Genomic DNA, 27,905 nt, shown 5'->3' on the forward strand with positions numbered 1-27,905 from the left:
GATCTACTGCGAGACATTTTGACCCCTGTAGCACCTTTATTTTCTGGTCTGCATCCAGCTCTCAGGTACTGCTTCCACTTGTCACCCCTACATCTTACTGCACTGCTGCCACTTCCATTTCCTCATCTCGTGCATCAGAAATGCGAGTAGCAGATGGGTGGCCCAGGCAGATTTGTCCTGGTTCATACTTTTCCAGTATTGTGTTAGCCTCAGAATGACCTGTTTGTTTATGATACACATCTCTCCGCCATCGAGAAATAATTACAGTATGGCTTTGCACATATTATGCCCATATGACCCCCACCTGGTAAACTCTGTCCCTGATGACTTACTGTGGTTGTAGGCCTCCATTTAATTCCATTTAGCTGGTCAAGAACAATCGAGTAGGAGTAATAATAGTGAAATGTATTAGTGGTGATTTCTAGACATAGAAAGGACTGAGCAGCCTCCTTTTTACTGTTGATACCATTGACATGGAGTGATAGTAGCACAGGTAGGAGTGCTGTTGTAAATACGATGCAAGGGCCACCAGTCACTTAAGACGAGTTATTTAAGTCAGAATAGCTGGAGCTACTCCTTATTTATTTGCTTATGCTTATCTTTTATTATTTGTTCAGCTAATCAGGTTCTGGTGTCCCAGAGTTAATTTCCATTCTTTTCCTTATGAGTATTCACTAGCAAGTCTACTTTGGATGTTTTTTTTCCCCTGGCTTCTTCCACAGTGTGCACCGTAACCATGCTGTGCAAGACAGTGTATACGCAGCCATTTTTGCAGTGTATTGGGTAGATAGAAAGTTTAGCTCTAGGTAGGCAACTGGCTCCGTATGAATGTTTTAGTTAGAAAGGATTTCCCTGCTAAGCAGCTAGCTGACTGGACACGTTTTAAATGTTATTTCATGTTATGAACAGTTGTCACTTAACAGCATGTGAGGCTAATTGTAACTGATTAGTTGATTGCACTTGATCATTCCATGTGCTGAAAGCATCATTTTTCCAGTATATGCTTCTATGAGGAAAGATTAAATTTACCGTGGCTTTGCATTGGCACTGAACTACAAACAAACAAGAGATCAGCCCAGATGAATGTCCTTGGTTGGATCTAGGTTTAGGTCATGCTTTGCAATTGGGGGTATACTTTGATCTTTGCTGCATTTGGATTAGCTGCAAACAGATGGGTTTTATTACTGCTTTGTGTTACGGCAATATTTGAAGACTCCAGCGAAGGTCAGAACTGCTTTTGCTGGGCAGTGGGGAAGACATGAGATGAAAGGCTGGCCCAGAAGGAAGTGTAATCTTAACAAACAAGACAAACAAAAAAAGGAGATTGCAAAGGAAGTGCAGGGAACATTAGTGCAGGGAACAGGTTTTGACTAAGAGCTTGGTGAGATGGTACCTGTCTTGCTGTCATTTGGATGGGGAGAGTGAGCGGCAGCAGTCTGAGCCCTGTCATGCCAGGGTTGGAGCGTAGGTCATTCAGACCATGGCCAGTGGGAGGGAGAGAGACACAAAGGCAGGACATCCTGCTGCCACTGGCCCACAAGAATTTTTTGTTGATGGTGCCCAAGTTTAGACTTCTCAGCAGAGCAGGAAGGGCAGGAGCAGCCATCCTTTCCCATCTCTCTTCTATGTTGAAACTTTCGAGCCGCTTTTAGCGATTTATTAATTGTAAATGAGAGGATAGTACTCTTTTTACCTAGAGGCAATTTTCTTTCATACTTTTATATTTGTTCCCGAATCAAACAAAAGAAATCCAAGCCAAGGCTCAGTGATTCTGATTGTGCAGTGATTTCCTAATTCCTTTTCTTACACTGGGCAAAAGTGATAAGAGAAACCTGTTCCTGAGGATTTTTTTTATTGACTGTCACTGTGTTCTTCTGAAGGAACATGGCAAGCACCTACTAAAGGAATGTCTTTTATGCATTGCCAAATAAAAGAACAGGTTTGTTCAGTAATATATGCATGCAAAACCATGAGGATCCTGTGATTATTTTTATAAAGCTTTTTAATAACTAAGAACATGGCTCAGAGCTTGTAAAAGCTGAATATTCCAAGAACTTATTCTTTTCATAAAGTGTTTAAAGAAATTCCGGTTATGCAAAACCAGAATGCAAATTATTACAGCCCAGTTCAACGAAGCTCTTAGGTATGTGTTCCAATCCCTTCCAGAGCATGAAGTACATATCTCTGTACTTACTTATGTACTTTGAGATGGGTGCTACTGAGTTGAGACCTAAAACACAACCGGGTGAGACAAGAAGCAGTAAACAAAGCTGCCAAAACTGTGGCAGAAGAGCAGAATAAAAAGAAGATGGGTCTGTTGACCCCCGGTTGCCATTTGTTGCTTTCAAATTTAGAGAAGATTTACCAAAGGTGGTTTGGGGTTGATCTTACAGTATACCTACAGAACCATGTTTTGTTTTGAGGAAAAGAAACAATAACAGTTTTTGGTTTATAGTATGGTGTTGGCTTCTCCTATCCCAGCATCCTTCCTTACCCCTTGATGGATGTGAAAAGCATCTCTTCGGTCGTTAGCTATTTGACACCTTGAAGGTACTTGCAACCTGATCAGCGGTGTCAAGGTCTTGCTGGTAGAACTACCGTGGCTGGCTAAGGAGAGCAGGTCACCCTGACAGCCAGCCCAAGTATGTCTGAGTGAGAACGTAGGCAGTGCCTGCCCTCAAGCACTAGAATATTCACCTGTGGGCTTGGGGGACTTTGCTTTTGCAATGGAGGGTTAGAAGGGGGTTGTGTGGTGTACAGTGCGTGTGTGCGCTGTGTCGGGGCTACTGAGAAATCAATTGGGGAACAAAAAGACAATTACCGAGATGAGACAGGCTGCCTGTTGTACCTGAAGATATCTTTTTGCTAAAATGGGAACTGTCCGACCCAGACTTGCCCATTTGCCCCCAGGTTTTAAATTCCAGGTGATCTGATCTTGTTCATGCAACTTTTCTTTGGCAGCTCAGAAAATGTGGTTTAAATATTCTTGCAAATTAATAAATGAGAGGGACATTTTGAAGTCTGAAAACTCAGTTAAACCCTTGAGCAAAGATAGCTTAACTGTCTGACTGTATTGGAGCTTGTATTAAAGCATGTCCAGAGAGTTGGAACAGGGCAAGAAACCAATATGTTAATTAATCTCTGCAGTACTATTGGCCTTCTCTACTTCCCTCTGCAGAGGTATATTAACAGTGGAAGAGCTAACATGTCCACTCTGGCATTTTTAAAAATTAATGGAATGATACTGCTGATTTTAAAAAGATCTTTCTTTAAAACTTCCTATCTTTCATTTTAAAAATATGTTTTTCTAATGTCATATATTCTTAAATGAAAGGTTAATGCAAAAAAAAAAGAGATTTTTTTTTCTTCATCAGAGAAAGAGATTTCTCTTCTGACAGACAGCTGAGAATCTAATTTAACAGGTGGTGATGCACATCAAGTGGGAAAGTGATTTTGTTCTTTAAAAAAATATTTTGCAGGAATAGAAACCCCAGAGCTAAAAATATGCATGAAGTGTTTTTTTCTGACCCTGTAAGTTGCCTTCTAGAGTTGAATAACAATAATTAGTACGAAGGATCACACGATTCATTCGACTCCATCACAGTACACTGGTGATCTCTATCTCGGCTTCCCTGGGTGTAGGTGTGGTTTTGCCAGGCTGAATTTGGAATCTGAAACTTGGAAAAACTAGAAATTCTGATACTGTAAAGTATTTTAAAACTATCTTTGTGGCTGTAATTTACATGATTTGTTTTTGAAAACAATCACAATCAGTAAAATTGAATTAATCTGTCTTTGTAATAGTGATGATCCTGTTAAGACCTCTATTCCCATAGCTTGGTGATTTCCAGCCTTCTTTATTTGGGCACGTGTCCAAATTTGCCTGCAAAGCACGACATTCCTTGAAAGGTGCATATTTACTAAATAGCTGCATGGCAGCAATGAACTTTTTTTTCTTTTCACCTTCTGCTCACCCATACTAGTACTAGTGAGAACTAGTAGTTCTCAGGCCCTCACAGATCCACAGACCACAAGTTGAAAACCACTGATCTAAACTTTTAAAACTAGGTGATAAATACTTCCTTATTATCACAGGTAGGGCATAGAGTAATTCAGAGAAATTCAGCTTGCATTGTGCTTACTGATAGTTGGATGATATTTCATTCAAATGATTTTTTAAATACTCTCTTATTGTAATATACTGTTACTCTATCAATTTTTCTTGTGCAGTGGCTTCCCAAACAATTGCATTTTGGCTCCCCGCCTATGAACTTCCATCAAAAGTAGCGATTACAGCTTTCAACTTTGTAGAATCAATCACAGTAAACCATTTAGTTATGCCAGGTTTTCATTTTGTGGTCAAGGATTAAATACAATCCATTTACCATTTGTTTATTTATGAGGTATGCTTTAAGCTGACCTTGTAGGTCTTTTCTATCTTCACTTTGTATGATCCTTGAGACAGACTTCAGAAATCTTGTTTTATATAATACAGATGGACATAATGTAATCAGTAAGGTGTTGACAAAGCTGATTTATAACATGGGAAATTAAATCCTCTTTCAGGTCAGCACTGTCAGCCTTCAATTCCCATCTCTTGTTTCATTTTTCCTGGGGCTCTTGAGCTATCTCTGCTTTCCATATTGCATGATTATTTTCTTCCTTTCCACTGTATTAGTTTTAATTTCATGGACACAGAGTTTACTTGGAAAATTGGGTTGGGGGAGGGTGTTGAACTCGATGATCTTAAAGGCCTTTTCCAACCTAAATGATTCTATGTGCGGTTTGTTTTTTTCCCCATCTCTCTCATGATACTTCCTTTTTTTGTGTGTGTGTGTGTGGTATAAGTTTGAGGTCAGAAATGAAGCTGTATCAGTGTTTCTTACTTGATTCCAACTTCTTGCCCAAGTGTTTATAAGCTTTGGGCCAGATCTCAGTTCTTGTTTCCTAGTTTTTTGACCTTTCCTCATGGTGATAAGGGGAAACCTGTATGATGTGAAGAGTGGTCTTAATTCTGCTGTCGTATATTGTATGGTGACATCTGCAGTTCTTTACATATTTTTTTCTTTGTAGCGTTGTGACTCCTCATCTTGATCAAGTTATTTTTAAACCTTCTAAAGCAGAGTTTTCAAGGTATCTCTCTGTTGATTCACTGTTGGCTTACCTTTCCATGCTGCGATTTAGAGTTACAGGATTGAATCCTGGAAACTGTACTTGATTACATCGGGAGAGACAGGGATGCTGTATCCAGGCTGTTCTGCTATGCCTTGAAGGGTTGATATGCTCAGCATTAGTTTGAGGTTTCTGCACTGTGGCTCACCTGTAGTGAAGTCCTGAAGCCTAAAGTAAACCCAAATCTCATTTGTCTACAAAATATCTTGTTCATTCTTGTGATGGTGCCCAGCAGCACTGCTTCTGACTCTTGGACTTACAGTACTGCATCGCAGGTCTGTTTTGATTGCTATGTGCTGTCTCTGCTCTTCTCCTCTTTCTTGAGCAGTATCTGTTAAGAGTGCAAACTGAAGAGTGCTTATTGAAGACAAACATGGTTGCTGGGAGCAAGGAAGATGAGCCAAGTGGATGTACAGTTCCCTGCGCCTTGCATTTACAAGCAATGCAAAGCTTGATCCCTAGTTCCTTTTTAGTGCCCTGGTAAAGACTGTGTTATTTTTGCCTTTTGTGCAAATTATTTGAGTGGCATAAATACCAGTTTTTATCAGCTAGTGTTTGAAGCTCATTGGTTTTCAGCATAGATTTGTGTCAGCACAGGCCTTATTTAAATTTGGCTTTTTGGGTAAAATTTATATCTCAGAAAACATCGCTTTCTGTGGAGCTCTAAATCCTCTTGAATCGTTGGTTCTATAGGGCAGAGCTGTGCTTTTACCTTGGCTGAGAAACCTCCAGGCACAACAACAGCGTTACATAAAAAATAAATAAACTAATAAATCAGTTATCATCGGCTCTCACCTCTTAAATTGAGGTCAGAAAGAAAAGTCATTTGTGGGAGAAAGCAGCAAGGAAAGCTGAAATGCCTGATGTCCCCATGGGGGAGCACAACCTAAAGATCACGCTTGGCATTTAATTTAAAAAATACATAGTCAGTCCAAAATGAGTATCTGTCAAGCAGACAATTAACTATCTGATATGAGGAGTCTGACATTCAAAATGCTTCATGCTTCCATGCTAGCACATGGCTTTCAAACCATCAGGCACCTCTGGAAGTAATTTGTCAACACCCTCATGTCCTCCCAGAGGAGAGCTATTAATCTGTGTGTCATTAGCATCTAGATGACATCAAAGTCCATGACAATTGTGTTACTCCTACCGCTGGGGTCTACCAGTGGGACATGGTACATGCCAAAGAACGTAAATAAGGGGAACAAACATTCTTGTAGGAATCCCACAATATTTTAAAAGTTTCTGTCCTTTCCCCTCCCCTGTTTAATTTAAGGATCTCTTTCCACAAACCCACTTTTCATGATTCTTTCTCTCTTGCGCAAACAGAAGTGTGGAAATACTTCGTATTTGTAGATGCGGGACTCCTTCAAACCCGCAGGGAAAGTTATGGTCTAGTGGAAGTAATATTTGATATTTACAATATTATAAACACAAAGTAGCAGTAGAGTTTATGGGCATCAAGCTGAATGTTAATTTACTCATCCTATAAAGCACCTGTGCTTATCTGCTCTAGGTACCCTCTGCCTCGTGAGGCATTGCAATACGCTCCTTAGTGTGTGCAGGTAGGGCTTCATGCTCAATAACGCAGGACCGTAGGGGGGCCCAGTGGGGAGAACAGCACCGAAATGTTTTAATTCCTGATAAGTGGATATGGTCCCACCATAAATGATGGGACCAGCAAACTAGATCTGAGAACATGGAAAAGGACATTAGGTGTTTTCTCGATACAGTTGTATCATGTACAGACGTACAAGCTCTGACTTGAAATTCCTCAACTTGACCTACCGGAGAACTTTAAAGAATGGGTGTGAATGCGGGCTGTGCCTTTTGTGAAATGTCCCGTAAACATTTCTTCCAGTACATTTGATTCTCAATTTACAATGAAGAAGGATTCATTCGTCTGAAGAGGGATTGCTTAATGGCCTCTATACAGCCAGAACTTTTATTAATATAATGGTGTCAGATTTCATTTGAAGGGCATTCAGAGCTGCTAAACAGTTGAAGAAGTGGCATTTTAAATAAAATTATATTTCTGTTCTTATGGCTAGTGTTAAATTTTGCAGTGAATTTTCAGTCATTTATAACTCCCATGAAATGGCTAAATGTAGGCCTGATAGAACAGAGCAGCTTCTTTAATTTGTTTGGCCTTTAATGTTTACAAAATATATGTGTCAGTGTTTTGTATAAGTGCTAGTGGGACCCTAGGTGTTTTCCCCTCCCGTGAAAAAGAATCCATGGCAGAAACAAGATAATTAGTCTTGTTACAGCTTGACATGTGTGCTGAATCAGATATATGTATGTTGTGCTTTTATTTGCTCTATAAATTAAAATAATGTCAAATATATATAATAAGCATGCATATAAAAATGCGTGTATGTGATTATACATATATATATATAATATTCCAAGCTTGTCTTGGGGCGAGGCCAAGGAAAAATCACAACGTCTGACTGTTAGGAAGGCTCCTTCCCCCAGCTGTGTGGCTCTAAGGTTTTACATGCCCAGAGGACATTTTTGATGATCCTTTCAGTGACTGCAACCAGTGTGGCTCTTTCCCAGTTTGGTTTCTCACTTGGGGACTTATAACGGGGTTCCCAACAAAATACAGGGCTGCATCTTTGAAAATGAATCGCTGAGTTCCTGCAGAAAGTCTGGAAGATGAGTTGAGGCTGTATGAAGAAGTAATGCTTAGAAGTGTTGTAGGTGGATGCCAGCCCTGTGAGTCTTTTCATGACAGCTTTCCCAGGGACCCTGAGCTTCGGTTTCATTCTCCGTGTCATCCTTGAGAACGCAGAGTTCCTGTGAAGTCTGTTGAAATAGCGTAACAACAGGAGTGTCTCGAGTAGCTGCTTGTCTTCCTCTTCTTCCCCCTTTCTGGCCCTACTCCTGCCCATGTTTCAGTGCTGCTAATTCACAAGGTTCTTTTCCTCCATCCAGATCAGGGGCAGGGAGGAAAAAGCCACTAGACTTACTATGTAAGGGACTAATGTTACCTGTAGCATCTTCAGCCTTCCTTGGTCTCGTCTCAGATGGCATGAAATTAAATAGTTACTATTAAAGATTAATAAGGGTTCACAGATGGTTATCAAGTGTTTATAACTGTGTTAGAGAGAAAATCTTCGGTATCATTTCTGGTATTTTTGTGGTACTGTGACGAAGTATTTACTTTCCATCAGTAGTAGAATATTCCATTAAACAAGTCTGGCAAATGCTCAAAGAATTGACTGTTTTAAACATGCAATTGTACATGCAGAGCTTTCCTTATTTCCAGTGAAAGTCCAGAACACCTTCAATACGAAGAATAATAGGACTGTGTTTCAGGATCTCAGTGGGAAGGGTTTGGGAAGAGGCATCATAAGATTAAACAAATAGTGTAAGTAAATAGATTGGAGTCTAGTAAAAAGGACTGGGTACAGTGACATCCGTGTTTGTCCACTGTGAGGGTAGAGACCCAGAACATGGGCCTGATTCCCAAGGTTATTTTAAAAAAGAACATACTCTTCTCTGCACTCAGCCTTACCACCACAGGCACCACTGGTATTTGAAGGGTCTTCCTGGGAGTAACTGAAACAATGTTCACTGTAACCAGGCTAAGCACAGAGTTTGTGTAATACATGTAGCGTCTTTGTGTACATTTATTTTATAACCTTAATTACCAATCTCTGCTCGCTCCTGTTCTGTAGGTTCTGTGTGGTAAATTTTCTAGAAGTAATGCCTGCCTTACATTGAACCTAAATGGCCTGTCAGGGACTTTGTGTGAATGAAGGTCAGTAGTTTTGAAGAGAGCGTAGTCAAATCTTGTTACTTACCTCGTGGCAGGAGGAGTTGTGTCCTTGGGCAGCCCTGTGTTGCTGGCAACATTTTAGACATTCAGAAAATTTGCTTCTCAAAAGGAAACCAGATTTCTGATGAGAAATCCAGGAGGAATTGCCATAAGCCTGAGGAGTTGTGTAGTAAATCAATTTGTAATCCAAAGTGCTGATAAAGATGTAAATTCAATCTCATTGTTTGCAAGTCTTTAAACTGAGAAAGCGTGCATTTTGATAAGCTGTTTGTTTTAACTGTGGTGTAGAAAGGTGGGTCTTGATCGCGTAACCCTTCCTTTCGTTCCATCATCTGATGGCATTAGACTAAACGCTGTCCAATGCTGCGTGATGGCATTAGGCTAAAGCTGCTGTGGGATGATTTGTTCAGAATCTTTTTGTACAACTGCAGTATTGCCAGACCCAAACATCTAGAAATCCCGAGGAAAAGCCTTATTGTGCCTTTTTCAAAATCACGACGTTAAGTTAAACAAATACGGATTTTTTTTTTTCAGTTTATCTCTTGGTTTTGAGTTGCGCGGTCTGGTTTTCTCTGCAGCCACCAGGTTTCCACTTTCAGTTAAAATAAGGGGCAAACTTCTCATGTGGTGGAGCTGGGGTCGTGAGAAGCAGGCCAGATCTTCTCACTCTTGAGATGCAAAGGAGAAATGAAAGAGCCGCCACTTTCAGCAACAAATTTTCAGGTTTACAAAAATCAAATTCGTTTGAACACATATGTCGCAAAGGTGCGAGTCTCCCATCTGAGCTGGCATTGCACCTCTACGTTCTAAATCATGGTATTTTCATGCGAATTTTTTTCAGATGTATACCACTTTCACCATGTAGGCGTATTTTTTCTTGCCTCTTTAGGGACGGCCTTCTTACAATTGGTGATGTTTACAGTGGGAACGGCACATGGAACCATTTAGCAGCGTTACCCTGAGGCATTATGACTTTTGGTTTTGAGGCACATATTCTCTGGGATGTGTTTTTTATTGGAGCAAAAATGTGATCACAAAGCCAGGTATAAAATTATATGGGATATAATTTTGTAACTCAGCCGTGCTATTACTGTGAGTGTTAATTACTTCGTTCTTAACCCTCGTGTAGGGTACAAAGGAGAGTTAAATGCTCTGGCCCAGCCACTTCACATCGTTGTGGCACACAGCATGTAGGGGTTTCAGAACTTCAGATCTTGATCTGAAGCAAAGGAGTTTTCTTAAATGCCTTTCACCATGCTTGTTTTAGTCAAACGGTACATATATCAGCACAGTTAACATTTAGCGAAACCAGCCCTGCTGTATGCAGTGTTGATTATCAAAATGGTTACCCTAAGTAAATAAATGGTGATCTATTAATAAATAAAAGCCTGCCTGAATCTCATATTTAACGATACCAGAATGGATAATACCAGACCTTCAACAGGCCTTTGGTACTTCAGGTCTGTGCCATAATCCCCACAAAGGCACATTTATATGGCCTGCAAGTGCGATACGTATTGGCTCTCCTTGGCTGTAACAGCAGAACTGTCGTAAGATAGGCTGAGAAACTTTTATGAATACTTTTTAGATTTTGATTTTGAGCTTCTGATCTCTGTGCAGGCTTGAAATATACTTCATTGGGTATTTGAAAGACGGCTCCTTATCTGAAGAAAAGTTTACCTTGATAAAATGAGACTGATTTGAGTGCATCCCTGCAGAGTTGGGGCGGTTGAAGGTGCTCACCCTTCAGATAGGATCAGTAAGAACTATGAGAGCTGATGGCTCAGGCCTTGGGACATGAATTCAGGCTAAGATAGGGAAACTGCTATCTCTGTCTTAGGCAAAGCATGCAGTGACAACTAAGGAATCAAATGCCTGTATTTATTCTTATAAGGCTAATGTTGTTTGCCTGGGCAATATAAGCAATTTTTTGAAATGGACTGAAACTTACTCCTCCATATTTTTTTTGTGTTTTAAGACTTTGTACAGTGATTATACAAAATTATCCATTGATTGGTTAGGAGGTGCAGATTTCTCTCCACCAGATTTATGCTCTTGTCCTGCTTGTATAATGAAGAAGTAAGAGAAACGTAGAAGTCTGTAAGATTTCTGGATTTATAAAAGCATTTATATTGTCATAGGAGCCACATAACTGAGCACCATAACAGACTGTATGTACGATTACCCAGACATTGTCACTGAGTATCAAACCTCTCTGTCCTCCTTTCCAGAATGATGAAGTCCTCTGTACATACAGAAGAAGATGACTTTGTGCCAGAGCTTCAGAAGAGCATCCATCCCAGAGAGAGGCCAGATTGGGAGGAGACTCTCAGCGCTATGGTAAAAGACCTTGTTGCGTTTTCTATATGCATTATTTTTGGTTCTGAACAGTCTAGTCTTATATTCTAGTTACGCATTGATTTGTATTCCCTGAGTTTCAGATTTTTAAATGGATTGCATATTACTTTCAGCAAGACCAAAATACTTTCCTTCCTCTGGCAGTATGTCAAGGAGAGAGAGAAGGAGCATGCATAACACTTCTGCCCTATTAATATGTGCCCCAAAGCAGATCTAGTAACCAATTAAAAGGTCCATAATGTCACAATGATTTTCAGTCTGCATTAACCTCTTTTTCAGCAAGACTTTTGAGCATGAAGGGAACTTCTTGTAAAAACATGCTCTTTGAAGCATGCAGCATTGTGGAAGAATAAGATTTTAGCAAAATGCTGGCTAAGTCTACAGAAATAAAACCTCAGCCTGAAAGCTAACCTACCATCAGAGGGAACAGAATTGCAGAAAAGCAACCGCAGAGGTGCTGTACTCATGCTTACAGAAGGCACTACAAGTGGGCAGTGGGCCACAGACAACTGTATTACCTTGATATATTTGTTTTCTTTTCAAATGAGTGAGTAAAGTACCTGCAGTTCCACTTTCCCAACTCCCTCTAGCATTTCCTGAGTTTGGAAGGTCAGATGTTATTTTATTAGCAGTCAAATAGGGCAATCTGATTAGGTGGTTTTGTGAAGTTATCTTACCTCACAGAAGCTTGACCTGCCTTGTTTCAGTATAGGAGTGTCTGGAAGTTGTATCTTGCTTGCTATTTTGAGATTTTCTAAATTGCCTCATTAGCATACGAAGCTGAAGAGGAAATAGCCTTCTGCGACAGACCTTGGGTAGCGGGAAGGTCTGAATATTCCAGGACAGCAGTGGTACTCTTGAGGGGTGGGCGGTCCAGCAGCATGGCTAAGATTACTTTCTGTGATGTGGCACCAGTGACAATTCTTCCCTCTCGTTGGATCATGTGGCAGTGACAGGGCTTCAGCCTGGAAAAGCCATATGTTCTCTGCTCCTGGACTGCCAGCAGCACAGCAGCAGCATGAGAGATGGGCTAGATTGAGCTGTAGTGCAGGACAGTCAGATTCATCTGATGTATGGGGCTGAGGGGTGTTCATCCCAGTGGATTATTTGAAGTGTAAAGCACCATTAATAATAGTAATCTATTTCACCATGTGAAATAGATTTTGGATTAGCTGTTCTTTATACAACGTTCAGAAAATGTGTAGGTAATAAACTCCCTATGAGCCAGGTATTTATTTTAATTTTAAACAGGGGAACAAAGATAAGTACTATGTTTTACTCTTTTAAAATCATCATCAAACCCTATATAATACAATAATAATATTTTGTTCCAAACTTTATTTTCAAATAAAAAAGACCAACCCAAAACATAGGCTTCACCAGCATTTTTGTCTGCTGGTATTTTCTGTGCTCGTCGCTCTGCTTGACTCCTTGCTTATCCACTGTTAATTTTGACTTTTTGCAATTGTCACTTCCTAAGTATGTTTTTTCTCATATGCGGGTATTTCTTCCTTCTGTCCACCTTGGCCAGCAGTTCACACTGGTGCCGCCTGTTTGAGAGCAGTGTCTGTTCTAATCAGTGTTACTCAGCCAGCAGTGCATGGTCCCAGCCTCAGCGCATGGTGCCTCTTAACACCCTAGAGCCAGGAGTCTTGTGTAAATCACTGTTTGACACCGTGCTGTCTGTAACCTCAAGGTGTGTCTCAGGAATGTGAGTCTGTAATTCAGTGTCTCCACCTGTAACAGAAGTTAGCTGGCATACCTCATTTGTTACTGTTTTTTTCCGCTGTTGATTTGCAACGAAGGCAAGGTTCACCTCTTCTGGCTTGGTACTTTCCCTGTTCTCATCAAGGCTGTTGTGCTCATGGACATTGTTCAGTGTTCAGCTCCATACTGCAACCTACACGTATGCATAATATTCCTCTCACTGTGCTAACTATCGATTCACTTTTTAGAACGTGTCCTCTTGCACAGCTCTATGCCACCAATATAAAAACTGAACAGTCCAGGTGGCTATAAAAAAAGAGATTTAGAGGATGATAAACAAATTTCCCATCTAAGATTTGCTGCACAGTGATTTGGTATGATGAAGCTCAGGGCTGCATGTAAAGCTACTGAACCTGCATTTATAATGGCTTGGATTTGTGCTTAGAGCTTTCTTTTGACCTCATGGTCCTCTGAATACATTGTAGATGGGTAGAAAAACCTCACTTGCTCACGTTTACCATGCTGAGTGAATCAAACTTCCACTTTTAACCTCTGCCCTATGTCCAGTCAGAAGGTAATATTTACAAGATGTAAATATTTACAGGACAGTGTTTAACACTGTCACTTTCTATTCTCTGTTTAACCAGTGCATCTACCATATTCTGTCTTTTTCTGATCATTTTAAGCCTGCAATTTTTGTCCTTGCTCTTTTCCTTCATTTTGCATTTTTAGCAGCCTCTGGTTTAGCCTTTTCCCAGAGCATGCTCCTTACATGGTACATGAGTTTCTCGTAGTGGCATAATACATTTAATTTTTGGTTAGTAGTTAAGTTGCAGACTTCAGGTTTTGTTGTTGCTTGCTATTTCAGCCTCTGGGGAATGGAGGCTGCAGGGGCTTGGGGAAGTTGGACATAGCTGTGTTGTTTTCTACTCTCCATTGCTTGCCGTGGCAGACAGCTGGAGACCCAACCAGGTGCAAGGCTTTGTCACTTTAAATGAATTTCACGTTCTGCCAGGTGAGCAAATGCTGAGGCTAGCAGCACTATGGAGAGCTTGGGAAATTCTGACACAGTTGACAGACTGGTGATGCTTATTCATTTGTCTCTTGAACTTTGCCTTTGTACATGTTTTTGTACTTTGGGAAAAGGCAATTTATGCATTCACAGTTAGATGAACATACACAAGTCGTCCCTACTCTCCCTCCCCCCATTTATCCGCAATATATTTCAAAGTGCTTATTATTAATTTATATAAGTGCTTTGTTTCCAGAGCTTTTTCTTAACAAGAAATAAACTAAAGGTCTTTCTAAATATATGGAGGTTGAATGTCTTCCTACACTGTAAATATAAGGTAGGGCAGAAGCTCTGTTTTTAATACTTCTGTCATTGCCAGTTTATTCTGGGCACCCGAGTAGCTTTAGTCCTTTGTTTGATACTACTTTCATCGTCTTTTTTACGTTTATTACTTGTGCTTTCACCTACTTTTAAAAACTGCTTGTTTCTTGTTTGTGGTTTCGCAGAAAGGCAAGTGTTGGAGACCTGCTTTGTTTGGGTACTTCTAGTTGTTCTTGAAACTTCATAGTAGTTAGGAAATTCTGTGCTGTAGATTTTGAGAACCAGGCTGAATGAAATGCAACACTAGGTGGACAGACTTTACAGGACTTAGATAATAAGACAGCTGCCTGAGTAGTCCTCAAGGACTGCTGTATTTTGTATCCCCCCCATGTTCTGTATTTTTAGAATTTGGTCGTATTAGATACACCGTTTTCCTCACTGTCTCAGCCTCCTATTCCCACTGCGCTGCTGGCCTGCTGGGTAACCTTCACACATGCCATTTTTTTTCTTTCTCTGCTCCAGTTTGGAAAATGCAGTTGATGATATTGACTTTCTTTGTAGAACACTTCTGAGTTCTAGGGATGAAAAGCCATATTTGAGCCAAGTAATATTGCAGTATATGGATTTTCTAACATTTCTCTGAGATAGTAATGCTATTTTAAAGGAAAGGAGTATCTTTTCCCTGTAAGTTCCTGAAGAGTACTCTATTTCTACGTTACAAGAAATGAAGTTGTGAAAGAGAGCCTTTATATAATGTTTCTCATACAAGCCTATGAAACAGCTGTCCTCAGCCTGTCATTAACTTTAGCATAAATTGATATTTGTACTTAATATTACGTTTACCTCATGTTATTGATCATCTGACTTGCTCTCAGCACCTCTTTATGAGTTCAGTAAGTTGCAGTGTTTTAAAAGCGGTCTGCTAACAGCCTCTCCCCCCAGCAGGCTGGTGTGCTTACAGACACCCATGCACGCTCTATCCGCATTGCCTTTTTCTTTCATTTGTCTAAATTTTGTGGGGAAGCAGGATTAAAACAGTGAGATAAATATAAAAATCTTTATTTATGCACCCTGGTGAAATTGCACTGCCACAGAAAGATTACCACCTGAAGCTGCATTAACCTGACAGCCACTGGAGGTAAGGTGAATATACTCACTCCAAAGCTAGAAATAGGATTTCTTTTGTGTGTGTATATATATGTGTTTCTGAAAATGTCAGTTCTTCTGCAGTGTCTGCCGCTTCTTTCAGCTCTGGAAGCTTTCAAAATGAGTCCCTAAAGCTGTGGTAGGTTTATTTACTGTGAGATTTTTTCCGTAGTGCCCTGAGCAAAAGAATACAGGTGATCATCCTGACGCCTGGTCACATCCTACCGTGAATGTCTGCAGGGATTAATTCATGAGTAGATCATGGCTGGAGGTGACCAAGAGTTCTTCACCTTGAGGACATCAGCCTCTCCCACCCCGGTGCACATCTGAACGGTAGCTTTTAGGATCTAGAAGTATGATTGTCCATAATGAGGTTATTGAGATGATAGCCGTAGTATCCCCAAGTGTTACTGGTTTATAACCAGACTGCCTAGAAAAGGTGTGATGCAAGAACCTCTAAATTACTGATGGGAAACCGTTACGAATCCTTGAATTTGTCAAATGCGTAAGTGCACAAGAAGGCAGGTGGTTGGCAGTTGGTACACGTCATCGTTTTCAGCTTGTGCTGGTGGAATTTTCTTAGGAAAAATACAAGCCTACAAATGTTAGGCACAGAGGTTAGACCCTGTCCTGTGAAGTCCCTGGAATAATCTTAGTTCTTGTATCAGGTCAGATGGAGTCCGAGATCTGTAGTATTTTCAGCGTTTGGTACTAGATAATGTAGCATACCATGGCTTGTGAAGGTAATAAAGGCTTTTTAATGAGGCCTCAATATATCACTCCATTAAATCTGGGACATGAGTGAGGAGAAAACTATTTTTAAATGCAATTTATAAAAGTGTGTAGAGATTAGTGAATTGTAAAGGTTTAAAGAAAGATTTCACTCTCCTTAGCGCAGGGTTTGTTTCTCATTCTTTGTACAGCACTTAGCCCGGTGCTGCCCCAGATTTTGATTGTGGCTTCTGCAAGAATAGATGCAGAAAATAGGAGTAAGTAGGGTTTCTTTTTAATTTATTTTTGGTTGGTTCGTTGGTTTTTAATTCAAAAAACATCAGGTATGTTTCCGAGTACGTCAGTCCTGACCCAAGCTAACATGAATACTTCCAGAAACTGTGGCAAAATCTGAAGAACAAGGGAGTGTGTTGACTTGCTTGGCCCTGTCAACTATGGTAATTTCCAAAAAGGTGCTTTACTGAAATTTCAGCAACTGAGATATATAGATATAATACCCTTTAACATGTAAACACTGACATTTTGGACTTTTTATTCCTGTGACTTACAGCTTTTCATGCTTTGTATGCATATGAACCAACACCAGAATTTTACAGCTGGGTATCTGGTTGTGAGCTCTTAAGTAGGTGTGCAGGCAATTTTGTTAGGCTGATCCTGTTTTCAGATGGGTTATATGCCGTAGACGTCCTTGGGAAAAAGAGTGCTTTTGAACTCTGAATGCCTACCTGCAGGTTCTTTTTAAAGTCCAAAGTTTTCAGCTCTCAAGTGCAAGGGAAAGTTTTAGTAGATAGGAAGCTGAAATTCTGTTCTTTCTGTTGTTTTTTGAACGACTTGGAAGATTCAGTGGAAACGGACTTTAGATTATTTCTTCACCTAGATTCTCCAGCAGTTGGCTTCTGGCTCTAAGTCTTAAAAGAGTCATTGCATTTCTTAAACGCTCTGGAAAATGTTGCCTTAAAGTTTGGAGGTTAGTTTTGTGCTGATGAAGGCTCTCAGGCTTTTGGCTTGCCTGGATTAGTAAGTCTTCTGTTAATCTTGCAGAAACTGTAGTATGTCTTCTCTGTCCAGCACTCGGCAGCATTTTTATGTGAATCGCTGCAGCTTAGACTGCGTAGCAGATAGGTCACAGGGTGCCCTTTGTAACAAAGATAACGACAGGATAGAAATGGGATTTCAGATAGTGTGGGCAACATAGGCGTTGATATGAGACAAATGTTCCATACAGCACACCAAGCAGTCATCAGGCTGTAATAATATTTTGGTCAAAACAGTTCTGGTCTGGCATTGCACCAGTAACCTATCTTTCATTTTCAATTCACATAACTTGTTTGCCTTGTTATTGCTGCATGAATCAAGTATTTTTTCCCTCGTTAAGCTTTTGGCAAAGTATTATATTGTTGTGTATGGTTCTTTCTCTCCCTCTCCCTTTTGGTTAGAGAGTCATTTTTATTTCACAGGCTAACTCCCAGCATGAAGCTTGTCCCTGAGAATCTTTGAAAATTGGGACAATCACTTAATTGGCACATCGGCTTCCATTTGGGTTTGCCAATTAAATGAGTTCAATTAAATCAGAATGGATACCGTATTTTTGGCAGTAAGTATTAATTTATAGTGATCATTTAATTTTCATTGGTGATGTTATAGAAGCAATTGTTTCTACTTACATTTACTTTCTTTACAGTGTATGCAGTATTGCAGTACAGTGTTGATCGAGGAGAAAAAAATTCCCTTTCTAAATTTCTGTTTTAAAATCTATGTATATGCAACATCTAGCAAAGAAGGAATGATTTAGAATTTGCTAAGGCTGGATCAGCAAAGTTTGTTGTTCACCATGATCACCATTTTTAATGCACCCTGATTCTGCATTCTGCACATCTATTTCCAAGTGAATCCAATGCACATTAGTAAATACAGTGTCTTGCTAAGTGAAATGTTTGGGTCATGTATTTACATGCCACCACTAGTTTTTCCTCTTTTATGGTCGTAGGGGATAACGGCAATTAAAAAGATAAAGATGGCACTGGAGTGTAATGGCTAATTTTTTGAATGCTCCCAGTAGCCCTCTGCCAAATTACGTAAGTGTAGGTAGGCATAAACATCCATTAACGTACATTAGACACTTAAGCCTGGGTTTACTAAGGCATTAGGGAGCCTGAGTGCCTCTTTTTATCATACTGTGAGTAAACTACTGGGCTCGGTGGTGTATGTGGTATCAGAAGCAGCTGCGCAGCAATTGCTTTGTCTGTGAATGACCAGCCTGAATTTCTTGGGGTTTAGGTTATAGAATTTTAGGTTCAGTTTCAGACAGTTTCATATCCCAGTATCTTTTATAATTATCACCCATTTTAGATTTGACTGGGCTCAGACAAGCTGCCTGTTGGTGACAGCGTGGTGATGCTGTTCTGAGGGTTGGTGCTGGGGGTGCTGTTGTGATTAGCCCAGGTTATTAACCATTTTAAGTTCTGAGAGGCAGTATGAGATGAGCTCTGAAGACTGGATTACATTGTTGTGACCCTCCGCCTCTTTTCCTCCCACCCTATTCCAAAGATGATCTGTTTCACGCATGTTTTGTTGTCATAATATAAGAAATGCCACATTTGTTTGCAATGTACTTATTTGGGAGATAAAACTTATAATTTCTTTATCTGTCAATCACTTTTCCCTAGTCCCAGCTACTTAAAAATAAGATGGAACATCCAGGAAAGGAAAGGAGTCTCCTATTTATAAATGGTTGTTTTGTTTTGTTTTTTTAAATCAGTATTCATTGCTTCTTAGTTAGCATAATGCAAAAAAAAAAGGTGGAACAGTTTTCGAAGGGTTGTCAGTAGATTGCTCATCTATCCCCTTCCATTCCCCACCCCCAAGTTAACCCCAAGAGACAAACAAAACATGTCAGAGTATATATTGTCTTGCTGACGGCTGTAGGCATTAATTTTTTTTGCCAAGATTTAACCTTCTTAATTATAAGGTGATGAATTATTCCCTGAAAATGTTGGTAATCTTTAGCCTGATTTTTTTATTTAAATCATTCCATACAGTTCTGCCTTGCTACATTTATATTGGTCACTGCTGCATCGGTGTCAATCTGCGTGATGTTTGTTGGTATTTGATCAAATACCAAGGTTGCCAGGGCACAGATGATTCTGATTGCAAAACCCAGTGTTTTTGCCCTAGTGGTCTTAACACTTCATCTTTGCTCCATGAAAATTTGTGATGGATGATGTAGGGGCTTGCTGCAAGTGCTTTTTCCATCCAGTAAGGCTTTAAATTGTTTCTCACCCTAGAAAGTAGTGTCACATTTAGTTAACTCTCCTCAGCTAGCATAGGATCCATAGGATTGTGGTTACGACCTGATTATGTGAGGATGTGTGACCTCCTGTGGGTAGACATCAGAGTTGGTTTGCACAGTTTCAGACTGAAAATCACTGCTGTTCTCTGTAACATCGGTAAGTTTATTGACTCTATGGTATCCATGTGGGACTGGATGTGCACCAGGCTTCTCTGTTGCAGAAATCTACTTTAAGACGTTTCTGTCTTTGATTATTCCTTCCCACCTCCCATGCTACAGGGGACTGTCTCAAGACGGTTACGGTGAGAGAGTTTCTGGGTTGAAGAGGTGGGAAGTGAATCACTGAGCTAATCTAATTTAAAAATAATCCCCCCAAAAGATTTCATCTTTCCTCTTTCTTTTTAATCTGGGTGGTTTCAGGGACTCGTACTGTAGCCGCTAAAAGAGTTGCAGCTGCAATGAGAGGAAGTAGGAGAGAGTTGCCTGGGGCTGAAGGATTGGGGTGGGAGTTTAAAAAATTGGCTTTACCTCTTCAAGCCATGCTATCATGAAACTGTGCCCTCAGGCTAACAGTGCTCCTGATGCGCCTTCTGTTTCAGAAGTGTAAAAGAAGTTTTAGGGTCTGTGTGTTCTTGATTTGCTCTGGGACTTGTGCTGCAAGCAAATATTTTCAGCTTGAAAACATCAGAAGTTGCTCTTTGGTATGGTTGCAGAATCCAAAGTTATAACTGTTGATTCTTGCTTTGTGGCACAACATTTTTCCCTGTGTTTGCATATGGCTACCTGTCTGCTCTTGGTTTCTTAGTCAGAATAGATAGTCTGGTGTGTTACAGTTGTACATGTGTGTAGGAATGCCTTCTTGATTTGTTTTGGGTTTTTTCCTCTGTGCGTGTGTTTTTGCTTTTATATTTCAGTCTCTGTTTTTTTCCTTAAGTATTGACCTTTAGGGGAAAAAAAAAATCACTTGGTTTTAGCTAATAATTTGATGAATGCAAGAAAACATCCTTGGAGGATGAAGATTATCACCATCAGTTTCTGCAGAGTTCATGTGAGGAAGAGGTGGTCATTCACCTTCCCGATTTTCCTGACCGGTAGCATGGAAAGACCTTTCTGCAGCTCTTGCAGCATACATCAAGTGTCCTGTTGTGACCTCACCTGAGTGATGTCAGGTCTTTGCTGGAGAGCACTGTCACCTCAGATTTGCCAGCATAAATGCCTGTGTCACCTTTCCTAACCCGGTTCAGAGAACTGGCTCGCTGAGGCTGAGCAGGGTTTCTGAACAGTCGGTCAGGAAGGCAGAGTTAAGGAATCCTGCCCGGTTATCGTGACCAGCAGCTGGAGGCTGCTTCAGTGGCTCAGCCAGAACAGGGTGTGTGATCACAGGCCAAGCTTTCCCGGATAACCCTTGGACAAAGTTAATGAACTGACTCTTTTGTTCTGTTGTTCAGAAGTTTATGGGCAGCTTATGGTATAAATTGCATCTTACAAGTAGACACATTCTTCACAGTACTGTATTATTATAAGGGTTTGGAAAATGAGTGTGTCATATACCAGTTATCATTGGAACCAGCTCTCTATAAACAAAAGGCTGAGTCCAGGTTGGCTTTACAAGCATAAATATAAATTCATGTTAACTCTACTGACTCAGACGTTGGGGTTAAATGTCAAGCTGCTGTTTTTTCCACCTTCCCAATCTTTCTGCTACTGCATTAGGAAAATTCTTCAGTTTCTAAGCCGATTTATACCTATAACATAACATTGTTATTTGCATAATCACTGAATATGGCCAGGGGACTTACCAGAGTGGTATTTGGTAGTTTCAGGCTGAATTCATCTCTGTAGTTTTTTGTGTGATGAGAAATTGCTTTCTACTGTAACAACCCAAAGCTCCACTTGTCCTTTTATAACTAAGCCATGATTAGGACCCCCTCCTCCCTCTGTGAAACAATAGACTGTAGAAATTGTGCATCAAACGGGGTCTGGGATTTTTGGGGTCTTTTTTTTTTAGCTAACAAGGGACTGGAATCAAAGTATTGTGCTCATTGGATGTCCTATTTTCTGTGGCTTTTTTCTAAAATTTATTTTGTAGGCTATACAGAGGAAGGACTCTAACCCTGGCTGCCTTTCCCACGCATATTGTATGTGGGATTTTTGTTCTTAAAGAAAGTACATTCCTTAGCCAGTGTGCTATTATGTGAGGCTACGTACTGTACCGCTGCAGCTCCCTGGACTGAGATCTTTGTGAATGGTAATAAGGCAATCTCACTTCTGCTTCACTATAGCAATGTCAAATCCAAACTTAAAGCTGTCAGGTAGTTATCATGCTAATGTTGTCCTCGGTAGCTAACCATTCATTTTTGCTTGGTGCATCCATTTTTGTCTCTAAAACAAATGATAGCTATGAAAGAAAATACAAGCGTGGGACTGTTTTGCTGGAAATAACCACCATCCTTTGGGTGCATTTGATTCATCTGCAGAGAATCGGTGCAAGTCCAAGCATCTCTTTAAGCCTCACTTAGGAAATCTTGTCATGACATAAAATCAGCCTGCTTTACAGAGGTGAATTTTGGTCACAGTGACAATAATACTGCCAAAGTAGGTTCATACAGCTGCCGAGCTGCTTACTCTGTGTCTCAGCTTCCACTTACCAAATTAGTTGTTTTACATGTGAGCTGGAGATGGTTTTAGCTATGTATCTGTGAGCTAGCAAACTTTATTTGAAAACACAGCAGATGAATAGTTAAGAATTTGTTCTTTGTTCATTCCAGGCTGATCCTTTAAACTATGGTAAATGGATGCCCCGGACTAACTCTTCTATAATGCTAAGTCTCAGGAATGAGAGGTTTCCCTTAATTTGCCAGCTCATAGCAACGCTTAAAAGTTTTTTTTCTTTTTCTTATTTTTTCCCCCTTTGGAGGGTAGAAGCTGGGAGTAGAAAAAACACATCCTGTGTGGTCTTTTGAAAGAGAAGAATTCACTGTTAACCATGCCATGCAATAAGTACTGGCTAGAACAATTCAGCATTGACAGGGAATGTGGAAAATGGAATTAAAGTCCTAAACTCAAAAAATGATACACATTAAAGTAGCTTCTTTATTGAATGCAGATTTCTTAGACATGGGATTAAGAATGTGCATAGCTAGTATTCAGAGTTTCCCTACTGGAAGCACTTGTCGTTTTTTCACTGGCTTTCCTCTATCACGTTTCTCATTTACCATGAGATTTTAAAGGCATCTCTGGCTGGGTAACTGTTTCTTCACAATCCCCAAACTGAGAGCTAAATTAAAAAGTCAGTACTATCTCTAATTACTCCAGCCGTTCTGGCTTTGAGCTGTGCCTGCAAATAAGCCAGTCCTATGGCTATCCTTTGGCACATCAGAAAGGATGTTTCTTTTATCTTTGCAACAGGCATCAAGAAATTTGCATTAGGTAAGGAGCTAAGTGATGACTTCAATTTATAAAAAAAAAACTTTTACAAAATTTAAGAGGTTCAACTGTTTCTCATTCTGAAAAACATCTTTGTGCTTTTCTGTTGGGTCTCAGAGCTGTTTCTTTGCACACAGCGGCTTGCATTGCTGTAATCAGAGTATGCTAGACCCTTGCACTCTCAAAGATAAAATTCATCTGATGCCTTGCTCCTTTCCGAGTGAGGGTGTGTAGCCAGCTTCTGCAAATATAGATGGGTACAGAGGCCGCCTGGGCGTGTGAACAGGAGCTTGTCCTTGGTTTGCAGCTTTGCACGCACTCTAGGTGGTTATTAAATGTGCCAGTGCTGCGCTCTGCTGACCAGACCGTGAATAGCACGGATATTAATTCTTAAGGTGGTCAATTGGGAAATGCAGGGTTGGAGTGGGGGTATTTATTTTTATCTTCTTCGGTAAAGCTGCTGTAGTATAATGAGCAGATATTTTTGTTTAAGCTGAGATTGTCGGACCTGGGTACATAAACCAGATGCAATTGCTTCTTCATTTTAAATGGGTGAAAATATCTTAAGCAGCTCTGAAAAATGTAGCTGAAATGTGTTAAAGTGGCACAAACGTCCTGTATGAAAATAATTAGGAAGCTCATTTGAATCCACTAAATGAATCAGTGGAAAGTGGTAATATGAAGAACTTGAAAATACTTGCATTTCTATCATATTGCCACTGTACCACTGGCATTTTTGGATGAATGTTGTATCTTCATCAATTACCGTACATTTCTTCCATTCAAAGAAGTGACCCAGTTACAGCCTTTCTGTGCTCAGGTACATTTTAATCCTTTTAGGGATAGTGCTTGGGCAGATAAATGCTGCAGAATTGGGACCTTTCATGTGGAGCTTGGACATGATGACTTTCAGTTTAGTGAAAGCATTTTTCCTTTGCTTCGTTGATTTATTTATTGTGGAGAACCAGGATGGTTGTTACAACATATAAAGTGAGAGTAAAGAGAGCTTTCTTTCCCTGGAGTATGTTACTGGCTGTGGAGTATGAAGCCGAGATGAACCATAATTCTTTCACTGTGCTTCAGGCTAACTCTTGAGCAGTAATCGGTAAAAGCAGGATGGTGCTAACAGAGTGATTGTCTTTTACCTCGCAGAGATCGGGAGATTTTGTAGGACAGTTTCTTTTTAACGTTGCAAAGTAAGCTCTGCAAAGGAGTTGATGCCGAGCCAGCTTTGTGTAGCTAGCTGGTACCCAAGATTTGGAATAGCTGTTGATGCCCTTGTGCATAAACACCCACTTCGGGTATCGGACTGTGTATACTGGCCGCTTCAGTTCACCCTCTAGCTCAAGTTAAGTCGACCATTACTCACCACGGAGTAATGACTTTTACTGAAACAACATTTCTGTTTCCTGCTGTTCTTCAGTGAAGAAGTAAAACTCTAACAAAGCTTGGCTTTTTTGCAAAGCTCTGGGGGGGTTTGTGGTGGTTTTTTTCCTCTTTCTTTTTTTTCCACCCCTCCAAGAAAATCGAGGGGAAATGAAGATGATGTAAAGGAAAGACTGTCATGGAAACCAACCAGCATTTTGTATCAGCTGTGCTATTTTTAGAAACAAGGCCATGTGCTGAAAGAATCCAGAGCAATCTGGTCCCTCCAAACTGGTTTTGGTGAGAGACTGATGGTAGAAAGATGCATAGATGTTACTGCCTGTCTAATAGTTATTCTTGCTCTGTGTTAACCTTGGATAAGAGTAAATTTCTGCCTTCGGAAATCCCACTTGAATTCAGTAGCCTGGGGACATGCTGACCTGTCAAGTCTTGTGTTGTGTCTGTTCCTGTATATGGTACCTCCTCAGGGGTTTTATGGTAGTGTTGTGGAAAACCAGTTTACCAGTTATGGGATTACTGGAGCTTGTTTCTTCTCTTCTTGTGCATCTCAGTGTAAGCCTGTGGCAGTAGGAGGAGGACCGTGGGTTTTGCAGAGGTTCAATATTCTCCCCTGTTGTGGATACCAGAATGGAAACTTTATCACATTGTGTTCACTGGACCGTTTTCTTCAATTTTACGTGTATTTTCAAATCGTGTTACATTTCTGGATGTGAGGGAGACGGGTTGACGTGTTTTCTGATACCTGCAATGAGACTTTTTAGAAGAAAATCCTTTCATATTATACACTGGACTTGTTAGAGATAAATGATTTATGACTAAGGTTTTGTGTACTAGAGAGCGCAAAGCTGAAGTTTTCCAAATCATGTCTATAAATATAAAGACCAAAAATTTCAAACTTGGATGCTTAAAGCTGGACACCCTGATTTGTAAGAGCTCTCAGATTCCCAGGGAGTTCAGCAGCAACACTTGAAAATTGCACAAGTGATGTAGGTGCTTCAGGGCTCCTTCTGATACCCACCAAGCCAAACGGCTGTGATGATTTAAAAATGGAATGACCGTCCATCAGGGGGTGGGACAGACAGACAGGCATTCTCCCAAAATTGCTTAGAACAAACATTTTAGTGGTATCTACCTGCCTCGCATTTGATGTGTCTGTTATAAAATACTGAAGTTCTCAAATATTGTCCCAACTGCTACTAATATAAGTGTAGTCTTTAGTGGGCTTTTGGTAGGAGAATATCTTAGTTCAGGGGAGACTGATGAAGTGGTGCTGCTCAAAAGCCTTCCACTGAAATGTAGCAGGACTGAGGATCCTGATAAAGTCAATTGACTGCAGTCTGGATCGAGTCCTAATTTGTTTACCCAGTTTTGGACCAAAGCAGATTGATGCAGCAGTGACATTAAGCTGTGAAAATTGGACTAAATAATTTGCATAAACAGATTTGCTATGCAATTACTAGGTTCCCACAGAACAGCGATGCATAGAAAATAGGGAAGTGAGAAGCAACTGATGATGCTAGCTAGCTAATTTTCAGATGTAAATAATTCAGCTGTTTCAAAATGATTTTTAAAATTAAATTACTGTGACACAAAGCACAAAAGATGACAAATCTCGTTTGGAATGTTTTTTTTGTATTTTGTGAGGAGGGTAATCTAGGGTGACGTTTTGCATGCCAGGTTTTGGATCAGAACAGGTACAAACTGGTGGTGAATAAAGTGTGCTTTTATATAGCTATGTATCTTTGGTTTAAATGGAAAGTAGTTGCGGTTTAGTTTGGAGTAATATGGTTTCTAAAATTGCAGTAAGTTTCTTTTTTGCTCATCTATCTATTCACCAAGTTTTTTCTGGTGTTAGTACCGCATACTAAAGATTTTAGCTTGCACATCACCACCATTCTGCCCTTTTTCCTCAACTGTGAGACTTAGGAGAGATTGTTATTCTGCAGCAGAGCCCGAAGAGCTCAGATCTAATTGGAAAAGCAACCAAAGTTAATTACTGTGTTGCATCTCATTGTAGTCCATTTAAATGGATACATGCTGTTGGAAACGGGAGAGGCAGATATCTCCTTCCAGCACGATTTGGACATAGCTCAACTGGGAAGAAGAGGATAACACAACTTTTGCAAAGAGAGATGCTGGCATTTAAGTCTCCTGGAGGTGTGAGTTTTGCCTACGCTGCTTTGAGTCAGATCCAGGGTAGTCTCTACCCACTGCTGCAAACTGGCTCGAAGCCCACGTTTTTCTGTCAGATTTGTTTATCCGTTTTTATATCCCACCAGCTTCTACTGCTGATGGAGAAGAAAAACTATTTTTCTTCCTACAGAAATTCTGTTCCTTAGAAAATTAAGGCAAGCACATCCAGCTTTGCCTAAAAGCAGCTTACAGGAATGGCACATTTATTACTGTAATTAGTTATTTTCTTAAGTAAAAGACCTGTAAGGTTTATTAAATTGGTGATCCTCTTAATGTTAAAATTCACAATGAGACTCTCAAGTGTCCTGTTACATACTGAAGTTATAGTGTGCTTAGTGACAGTCAGTCAGCCAGGGATAGGTTTATTTAAGGGTATAAATATTGTCCTTGTTTTTCTTCACTGAGTGGGTGTGCATGTTCTGTACAGCTGTGGGACAATGGAGTTAAAGCATTGCTTATGTTCAGGGCTGTGAAAGGCGCAACTGTGAGAGTGAGTGTCCTGGCTTCAGATTTATTCAGTAATGTTGAAAGGGGGGAGCTCACTCATAATAGCTGCAGCATCCCTTTTCCAAGGGCAGTGCTGGAAATAACAGGAATTTGTCTGGGCGCAGAGAACGTGCTCTGCTCAAGTCCTGCGTAAGCCACAGTGGTGTTGGTTGGATGAATGCAGCTGTCCACGACGTATGTCTGCATCTGAGCCAGGGTCATCCTGGATTCCCTGTATCAAGGGAGAAATAGATACTCCTGCAACCGTGGTTGCTTTTCTCCTAATCTGGTTGTCTGAAGTAGGTGAACTGGACCCAAAGTACCTGTTTATCTCTGGTGACTATAAGAGTAGCCTCGGGTAGGTAACACAGTTGTAGCTGTGTACCTCGTGCATGCCTGGAGTTGAATGAGATGAATCACTCCCTCTAGCTCTGTTGCTGTTAGTTAATGAATATAGGCATGGTGAATGGTTTTGACTTATTTACTGCAGCTCTTCATGATGTGGTGAAGCCCATGTAAATTTGACCCACGTCAAGCTAAAATGAGAGCTTCAGGGAGGGGGATGAGAAAGATTCCCCCATTGTGCATCCCTTATGTGGGCTGCTATCTTGAATTGTAATTGTGTGACTCTAAAGTTTTGGGGGTGAGGACCAAGTAATTTCCATATTTTACATTGCAGTCTACAACTGTATTCTGTTAAATGTAACAGCTTTGGGACTGATCGTCTCTGTTCAGAGATCTTTTGGTGGACCAGCTTAGAAGCATTGGTACTGATCTTCCGGATCAGAGAACTCGTCTGTTTACTGCTGTCATTAGAAAATGGATTTTTTGTTCCAGGCCTGTAAGAGAGGGAATACTGAAGTGCCTCTCTTCCTCTTGCTTGAGCA

The 27,905-nt window shown here is 40.4% G+C and overlaps 1 protein-coding gene across 5 annotated transcripts in view; it reads left to right on the plus strand.

Annotated features, from left to right (window-relative positions):
- The window catches only part of ARHGAP32 (Rho GTPase activating protein 32), a 256,290-nt gene that overhangs the window by 89,580 nt on the left and 138,805 nt on the right, over nt 1-27,905 (plus strand). For 4 of the 5 annotated variants that reach the window (XM_076358639.1, XM_076358640.1, XM_076358637.1 and 1 more), the window contains exon 2: nt 11,194-11,302. In XM_076358639.1, coding sequence (XP_076214754.1) covers nt 11,195-11,302 — 108 coding nt within the window. In that variant the 5' untranslated portion in view covers nt 11,194. Of the gene's footprint in view, nt 1-11,193; nt 11,303-17,695; nt 17,833-27,905 lie in introns of those variants that run through there. The other variant, XM_076358641.1, reaches the window with a different exon arrangement.

This window comes from Aptenodytes patagonicus, chromosome 23, assembly GCF_965638725.1.
Source record: "Aptenodytes patagonicus chromosome 23, bAptPat1.pri.cur, whole genome shotgun sequence".
NCBI lineage: Eukaryota > Metazoa > Chordata > Aves > Sphenisciformes > Spheniscidae > Aptenodytes > Aptenodytes patagonicus.